The 9,455-nt window shown below is 41.1% G+C and overlaps 1 protein-coding gene across 1 annotated transcript in view; it reads left to right on the top strand.

Moving 5' to 3' along the window:
* Positions 1-192: 192 nt before the first annotated feature.
* The window catches only part of LOC149467872 (uncharacterized), a gene marked incomplete at its 5' end in the record, with an annotated part of 29,118 nt that continues 19,855 nt past the window's right edge, over positions 193-9,455 (top strand). Inside the window, 5 exons of the mRNA XM_089671080.1 lie at positions 193-363; positions 1,004-1,100; positions 4,074-4,297; positions 5,980-6,133; positions 6,796-7,007. Of these exons, the coding sequence (XP_089527206.1) occupies positions 193-363; positions 1,004-1,100; positions 4,074-4,297; positions 5,980-6,133; positions 6,796-7,007 (858 nt within the window). The remainder of the gene's footprint in view (positions 364-1,003; positions 1,101-4,073; positions 4,298-5,979; positions 6,134-6,795; positions 7,008-9,455) is intronic.

Below are 9,455 nucleotides of genomic sequence, written 5' to 3'. Positions count from 1 at the left end.
GGCATCTGCCTTTGAGCCAGTAAGTTCAAGTGGGCCTTTCTTTTAGCATATGATCACTGCAAACATGTAACAAGTAGTGGTATCTACATTAATGGGATATCTATGTTCACAAACTGGCACATTTCTACTGCTCATGTTCTATTTGCAGAAACATTAAAGTTTTTTTGTTTTTTCCTCCCTCCACCCCTAAAGGCTATCACTGAACTCATGTCTATTTGGCAAATTGTGTTCCACAAGTCTTCTAGTCAGAAAATGACAAGGCCAATCGATGCTGCACTGAATATGGGATATGGCATTAATACTACAGAATCCAGGACGCTGCTGAGATCTTCTTACAATGCCACAGAATCTGTGCCTCAAAAGGTGACTTAGGAGCTACTCTAAGATTGCTAATTTATGAAGTGCCCAATTATGTAGTTATAAAATGCTGAGTATTAGTCCTTAAAATGAACCCAGAATACGCACACTGAAGTGGCTAAAAGCATTTTGGAGAAACATCTTCAAAGTCCACAAGGCAGTGACTTTTTTTTTTTTTTTTTTCCCCCTTTTCAATTGCAGAACCTTGGCAGCCTGCCAGTCCTGTAATGTTAAGTGATTTGAAATCTAGGGTCTCAAAACTAAGGCTCTTTTGAGATGGCGTTTGCAGTATAAGCAGCTAGAGGATCAGGGGTGACTTGTTGCAAAGCTTTTATTGCTTAAGAATATAGAAATATTCTCCTGAAGAAGCCTGAACTGGGCAAAGTATGTTGGGAATATACAGCTAAACCATTTCTAATACATATGATCATGTTATGAGTGATTTTAAAATTGAACAGGAAAAATATTCAGTTCAGCTTTAATTGACTTAACCAAATGTCACATGACTGTACAGAATGATGGGCTTTGGTCAAAGTAGCATCTTGACATACAAGTTACATCTAAACTTGCTATTTGGGGCTGAATTGGGCTAGTTAAATCTAGTGTTTTTAGATTGCATCTTTTACTTTTTTTTTTTTTTCTCCAGGTTGGTGGTGTGACCTTTTCAACTGTGCGAGCTACGTTATTTTACAAGCAGAGATGGTTTATTTTATTGGTGGACAATGCTGTGGCTTGCCCAGTTGGTGAGTACATTTCAATGAATTTGATTTCCACTACACCAGTAGCTCCTAAGGGTCAGTGGCCCAGGCCTCTACTCTGGGAACCATTGGGGCTCTGCTGCATTGGATGGATGCAAACATGCTTCTGTTTTTACCAGTGCTCCCTTTGCTGTTAAGTTATTGAGCATATTCTTACATGGAACATGCTGATATGCTCCACTAGTGTAAGTTGGTATCCATTATAAGCAGATTGATGGAGCTGAATGTCAAAAAATATTGCATCTTAATCAAACTGGATCAAAAAGTATCAAGCTACTCTTATGTAGAATATGGACCATTTTCTTATATGTTGTAATAGTAGACTGCAGATTGCAAACTCAGGGGGCGTTGAGTTGTAGCAAACTTGGGGGGAGGGGGAACAATGGGTTGTAGTATAAACTAAATTTTATAAAGCTCTGCTTCCTAGATGAGGCCAACATGAAAGGGGTCTTAATAACTTGGCAACGAGTCCGTACAGTGAGTTTTGTAATTGCTACCCTAGCAGTACACTTTTTTTTTTTTTTTTTTTTAATTTGGCAAATGTCAATGATACCCTTTTTAAAGCTAAACTGTTTTGGATAGAGCAGGTAAGGAGTTAAACATCTAGTTGTCTGTGCATTTAATCTCAGGTTCTGGTGGGTGGTCATAATGTTTTTTGGCTGATCTGTGTTGTATTTGACTTTTTGATGGCAAGCCAATAGTCCAAAGAGGCAGCTTTAAGACATTATTGGCACCGAAAATGCAGGCAGCAGTTGCCAGTTGTGCTAGGCTTTGTGCCAAAAGCTGGTATTTTGGATTCAATGGCCCATTTGTTGGGTGAGCAGCCCATTCAAGCCAATGGCTGTCATGTGAAAAACCCTAAAATGCACAATGCAACGAGATGTGCTGCTCAGGTGTGAATGCAGCCTAAAAGTTTACTTATCCTAGAACTTAAGATGCCTTCAGCAGACGGTCATCAAATTTTGGCACCCCTGCTTTTGTCAAATGCACTTCTTTGCCCAGAAAATTGTTGCAGTTAAGTGACTAAACTGGGGTGTTTGGGTTTTTTTTTTTGATAAAGTAGAGAAACTAAGACTACATTCCACGCAAAACTCCAAAAATGGACTGGACAAAATTTATTGACAATTTAATATTTGGTAGCATACCCCTTAAAAAAACTAACTGAAATGAATCTCCCTGTAACTATGAGTTTTACACTTTTTTTTTTTTTTTTTTCTGGAATTTTGGACCACTTTCACCAACTGTCCCAGGTCTCTCAGATTGGAAGTTTTCCTTTTCCTAACTGCTGTTTTGAGATCTCTCCACAGGTGCTCTGATGGATTGTGATCTAGCCCAGTAGTGTATTTAGGTTTTGGGCTGCCCTAGGCAACACAAATAGGGTGCCCCCCATGGAGAACCTGACATTGACCAACACCCCTGTCCACCCCCCCTCAAGAGACGCTCACCTTCACAGCTCTGTACCGACTCGGGAACAAGAGTCGGGTTCTGCATACACTATCAAGCAGCCTGCAAACTCTTAGATCCCACCTGGTCCCCATACCGCATGTGTCTTCCCCCCCCCCTCCCTCCATACCTTCTTCCAGGGGGTGTTGCTGCCCTCCTGAGTAATGTCGCCCTAGGTAAATGCCTTGTGGTAAATACACCCCCTGATCTAGCCTCATTGCTGGCCAGTATAGTACTCTCCAGCACTTTGTCTGAAACACTTTCTGGGTGCTTTTTGACATGTGCTTTGGGTCCTTGTCCTGCTGTAAGACCCCTGATGGAGACCCAACTTTCTGACACTGAGCCCTACATTGCAGCCCAACATTTTTGGTAGACTTCAGATTTCCTAATGCCATGCACATGGTCAAGACATCCAGTGCCTGAAGCAGCAAAGCAACCCCAAAATGGTGAACCTCCAAGTTTAAAGGCCTCATTACTTTTTCTGAAAACAGTAGAATGATGGGCTTTACCAAAGGTAAGTTGGGACAAACTCCAATCTGGCTTTTTGTTGTCAGCAGGTGTCCTCCTGGGTCTCCTACCATAGCATCCCTTTTCATTAGGATGGCGATTTATAGTGCGAGCTGACAGTTTTACTCTGTGCCTGAAGGTCAGCTTGAATTTGTCTGGAAGCTGATTATGGTTCTTTAGCCACCATTCAAACAATCCTTCAATTTTTTTTCCTTTCATCTGTGGAGATTGGCTACAGTGCCATGGGCTGTAAAATTCTTGACAGTGGACACAAACATATCTGATTTGAGGAGAAATTGTGGGAAAGCATGGGCCATCTCAAAGTTACAAGTCCATGCAGAGCCATACAAAGCAGTGTTCAGGAGCTGATGAGATGTTTATACACAAGTCTCTCCTCCATCGGAGATGCTCGGCTATCACCGGGTGCTGGCAAGTAATCGCTGGCTGGGACCCAGTGACTGACAGCCAAGACCGTGAGTGCCTATGCAGGTGGGGGGGCACATGCCCCCTACCTGGAACTGCAAAATCATGTGTACATGATTTTCTGCACCAGTGCCACCCTGTAGCAGTATTTCTGCTATAGGGCAGTGCGGAACCAGTTAATTACAAATTACAGGAGCAGCACAAACTTGGAATACAATTTCTTATTTTGAAAAGGTGCCAATTTTGTTCAAATTTTGTGGTTTTTGCATGAAATGTCAGATTTAGCTTTGTTTCTCCACTTTGTCATATCAATATAAACATAAATGCCTAAGCATTTGTAATTGCAACAATTTTCTCGACTGTGGTGCATTCTGACAAATGCAGGGATGCCAATATTGTTTGCCATGACTGTACATTGTGGAATTGAAAAGCCCATATTGATTACAGATGACTTGCTAAGTGTTTAGGACTGATCATTCAGGACTGACATGAAGTTTTTTTTTTTGTTTTTTTTTTTTGTGGTTAACAAGTTTAAATGCAAAATGCGTGGTGTGTTTTTTTTTTTTTTTTTTTCCCTATTTCCAGATGATGTGGTGATTTCCCCTGGGTTGATAACATGGACTATTCCAAAAAACATTTCACCCCTGCTTATTGGTGCCAAGATTGTCCAGAGTAGCCACTATCATTTTGGTCTGGATCTTATGAACATGACAAATGAACAAATACTTGCTAGCAAATATGACATCACTGATGATGTTGGCGCCATCACTGTCAGAATACCTATAGGGGCTGATGGAGGGTATTATAAGGTAAGAGTTTATGTACAGTCAAAGCATTCTGTTTAATATGGGCTCTGCTAGGATCTTGCAAGAGCTCTATGTACTTGAAAAAACACTCTAATACTTGCCTTAGTGTTACTAAACCCTGGACCCTGCATTCACTATATTTGGTCTCCCACAGTACACAATGTGGAAATGCAATTTTGGTAAATGTGAACAGCTAAATAACTTCTCATTAGTCTTGTGAATACTTCTCAGTGTCCGGTTGATCACTGGTTAAAGCTTGGAGTTTTCTCCTGACTGAGACTGATTAACCCCTGACCCTGTCTGGACAGTGCTAACTAGCCCTGTGCCAATTGCATTAACCCTCCAAAAAAAAACTCTAGCAATACACACCAAACTGAGCATCTGCAGAGTGCCTCCTCAAGCTCTGTACTATCACCAGATGAATTGGTGCCAGTAAGTAGAAGAGAAGGCAGGCTCAAACAGCCTTTTTTTGCAGTGTGGTAGATAACCCCTTGGTTCTACAGTTAGTATAACAAGCATGCTTTACTTCATATACAGACTTATTTTTACTGATGTGGGTTTAGTAACACTTTAATAATTTACTGCTTCACACTGGATGGTTGCTTATTTTGGGTAGCCTTTACACAAATTGTGGTAAATGGAGGTTTTGAATTAATAATAAAGCCTGTGACATTATGAATTCTCATCTGCTAGATTAGGTTTGTGCAGGGTGTTGTGTGGTTTTATTTTGTTCTGTTTTCAAACCCCCCCCCCACAATTGATTGCTCCTGTAGGAGTCTATTTGATAGTAGCTGTTTTGGTTATAGTATGTCTACTAGGACTCTAAACTTAAAGTGGATTTTGTAGGCCTCTGGAACAAGGGGGAGGGTGGTGAAGGTCTCACAACTACCATATCTGAGTAAATAAACCTAAAATTGGGGAAACCTACAAAGTTTGCTTTACTTGGGGCAAACTGGCATAAGTCATATGGCTGACTCTCTCTCCTGTGATGAGGAAAGTGTTCATGTAGGGCTAATTTGATAGTATGAGGGGAATGCTTTACAGCCTTGTAACTAAAACTAATACAATCCCCATGAATATGTCTTGTATGGCTTCAAAGTCTGGAGGGTAACTGCATGGGATCATGTAAGGCCTCTGCATGAAAAGCTTGGTAAGATCTGGTGGATTGGGTTTATCAATGTAACTGTTCTATATAGCCCTACAGAACAGATGCTGCACAGTCCACATGTGTTAGCTGCTTCTCTGCAACCAAGAAATGGGAATTTCATTCAGACAAGCCAGTTTACATACCATAGATGCAGTTACAAACCTTATTTACACTGCCATCTACTGGCTAATGTAGTTGTGGCACATACATGAACACTAGTCAATAATAAGACCATAACATTTTTTTAGTACAGAATGGATTGGGAAAGGGGTTACATTCCATTGGGCTCTAACCATGGGTGACATTTTTTAACTTTACAGGCAGAAACTCATTTTAAAGCATGAGGTTCCATCTTACTGATCCAAACATATATATATATATATATATATATATATATATATATATATATATATATATATATATATATATATAAAAATTTTTTTTTTTGCATACACTTCAGTTTTAAGGCACACTAGTTGATTCTGGATACCACTTGCCTGAATTCTCCTAACTGCTGCATTGTCCTTCTCTAACTTAGAGCCATGTGGTGAATCTGGAGTATGGGATAACCTATAACATCAAGCCATTTCTGGGAAAGGTTTGGACCGATGACACCTGGGGTATCACAAAGTACACAATTATAAAAGATATCACAACACCATTTCAACGAAGGCCTCCTGTTATAAAGAATGGTAAGGAACTGGAAGTGCTGTCATATAAAAAAAGTAAAGCTGTGTATATAGGGAACAGTCGCTAGAATCCTGAACTGAAGTCAGTAGTACTCGCAATGCTACAGGATCATTGGAAGCCACCTTCCAGTATCCACTAGACATTCAGTGGGGAAGATGCTTACAATGCTGTAGAACAGCTAGAACCAATCTAACTTCCAACGGACACTCTTCAGTGGGCTCTGCAGACCAGGTTACCAGGTGAGGGCATCCTTGACTAGCTTCAAAAGGGATCCTCAGGAGTAGGCCCACAGCTATGCAACTGGGACCTCCAATGAAGAAAGGCCTGGAATCAGGATAGTCACTGCAGAATTGGGTGGTAGCCACCACCCCAATGGTTGGATTTCCTCCAACTATAAGCTGAAGATCCTGCTGCTCTAGATCTCTAATACTATTTATATGCCTCTCCAACCACCTTCTGGGCACACCTTTCCAGACTGGCTGGGGAAAAAGTCAGGCTGACGCCTGCCTTGCTCTGCCCTCTGTTGCAGAAGCCTCTGGATACAGGAGAGATCAAACCCATTCTGAGAACCAAACTAAATTTGCCTAACTGTTTTTTACTTTCACTTTTTCTTTCCTATAGCTGTATAAACTTTATGTATATAATTTTTGCTTTTTCTATTCAGATACCATACCATCAACTATGATCTTCAATGTCACAATTGGTACATTCCTCCCAGATGTTCAACTGATCAATGTATCAGTTGGTGGTGAAGTTCCACAGACTGTGCCGCAAGCTATAAGTCACGGTTATACAATATCACCAATAGAACATAGAAATGGAAGTCTTGATTTTGTGCTTAAAGTTCCTTTCTTGGATCCTAACGTCGTTAAGAAGGTAATATGTGCATTCTAATTCTATCATAAGAAGCATGGAGGCAGTCATTGATTACCTTGCTGGCTTGTCATGATCTCTGGCTTCCAACTTTTTCTCATTTTAAAGTACATAGTCCTGCTCTGTATACCCTTGTCAGTCATAAAGTGGTATCAACACAAAAAATGTAATCTATTGCAGCTTACCAATCACTATATTTGGTGACACTTCTTCCTCTTCTTTTTTTTTTTTTTTTTTTTTTGTCAACCTCTAAGGGCTACATTTGCAGTGCTTCTTTGAAATATTTGCTGGCAGGATCACCAGGTGGGGGGAAAAAAGGGCCAAAAAATGCACCCATCACATCTTAATTAATTAATAAGTGGCAGTAATGTTTGCTTTTTGGTTTAATACTGCTTTAAGGTTTAGTGGGGTAAGATCAAGTCTGTCACCAGACTATTGGTAGGTCTGCATTCATCCTAAAACAGATTTTGGCTTTTAGCAGATTTGCTCCTCTAATATTTATTTAACAATTTTTCCTTTTAAAACTTTTTTTTTTTTTTTTTTTTTTTTTATGTTGGCCAAAGCTGTGGTGCCACAAATCCTTATGTTGCATCAGGTTTAATGTGTGAAATTATTGCCACCAGTTGGTAAGAGCATATGTACCCCCATGTGAAAAGTTTGGCTTTTTTCTTGATCTGAAATCTGTTATGGACAGTTCAGGAATGAGCAATGAATCACTGACTTTCATGCAGGGAGGCAGGGGCAGACTGACAACTCATGGGGCCCCCAGGTAATATAATGGGGGGGCCCCCTCTGTCTGCCTGCACTCAAGCCAAAGCCACACCCCACCTACATATTGCAGCTTGGCTGCATAGTAAGGGCTTTAAAAAAAAAAAAATGTAGTGGGGTCCCCCTCCATTCATACCAAGCCCTTTGAGTCTGGTATGGGTTTTGAGGGGAACCCCATGTTAAAAATTAAAGTGGTATGAAAGTCTTTGACGAGCCTTTTATTAAAAGCAGAAAGTGTCCCCACTAACCAAAAGATGGTGGGATGGGGAAAGCTCGGCTCCCAGCTGTCTGACTGCTCCACTGGCTTGACTGCTCTTAAATCTGTAAGGGCTGGGGCCACCCAGTGACATCATGCCTGCAGCCTCACCACCTGACAAATGCCCCAGTTGATGTCACATGTGATACCACTGGGTGGCCCTGCCATATTTAAGAACTGTCAAGCCAGCAGAGCTTGAACTATCAAGAGCGTGTGGGGTGTTTTTTTTTTTTTTTTTTTTTTTTTTTTTGTGGATTGTCTTTGAAAAACAAGCTTTCAAACTGTCATTCCATAAATCTCTAAAATCCAAGGGGTACATGAAGCCTAGCTTAAATATTTCACGCAAAGTAAGACTTTTCAGAACAAACTCCCATCATACTGTGTATATACAGTGAAGAACAGATGTATTTGAACACCCTGCGATTTTGCAAGTTCTCCCACTTAAATCATGCAGGGGTCTAAAATTCACATTGTAGATGCATTCCCACTCGGACAGAATTTAAAAAAAAATCAGGAAATCGCATATGATTTTGCAAGACTCTTTGTCTTGCACTGCTGAACATAAGTATTTGAACACCTGAGAAAATCAGTGTTAATATTTGGTACAGCAGCCTTTGTTTGCAATTACAGAGGTCAAACAATTCCTGTAGTTCTTGACCAGGTTTGCACACACTGCAACAGGGATTTTGGCCCACTCCTCCACACAGATCTCCTCTAGATCTGTCAGGTTTCGGGGCGGTCACTGAGCAACACTGAGTTTCAGCTCCCTCCAAAGATGTTCTATTGGACTTGGGTCTGGAGACTGGCTAGGCCACTCCAAAACCTTGATATGCTTCTTACAGAGCTACTCTTTGGTTATCCTGGATGTGTGCTTCGGGTCATGTTGGAAGACCCAGTCACAACCCATCTTCAATGCCCTGACTGAGGGAAGGAGTTTGTTGCTCAAAATCTCACAAATGGCCCCATTCATCCTCTCCTTAATACAGTGCAGTCATCTTGTCCCCTTCGCAGAAAAGCACCCCCAAAGCATGTTACCACCCCCATGCTTCACAGTAGGGATGGTGTTCTTGAGATGCAACTCATCTAAATTTTTTTTTTTTTTTCTCTCTCCCCCTTAACACAAGTGAAGTTTAGACCAAAAAGTTCTACTTTGGTCTCATCTGACCACATGAATTTCTCCCATGCCTCCTCTGGATTATCCAGATGGTCATTGGCAAACTTCAGACGGGCCTGGACATGTGATGACTTGATCAGGGGAACCTTCCGTGCAATACATGATTTGAAACCATGACTGTGTAGTGTTCTAGCAACAGACCTTTGAAACTGTGGTCCCAGCTCTCCATGTCATTGACCAGCTCCTCCCTTGTAGTTCTGGGCTGATTCCTCGCCTTTCTTATCAGTGATACCCCACGAGGTGAGATCTTGCA

The sequence above is a fragment of the Staurois parvus genome, unplaced genomic scaffold, assembly GCF_062004578.1.
Source record: "Staurois parvus isolate SC_StPar_1 unplaced genomic scaffold, SC_StPar_1.0 ptg000098l, whole genome shotgun sequence".
Lineage (NCBI taxonomy): Eukaryota > Metazoa > Chordata > Amphibia > Anura > Ranidae > Staurois > Staurois parvus.
The sequence above is the reverse complement of the archived record's forward strand: the minus strand, read 5'-3'. Positions and strand labels throughout refer to the sequence as shown.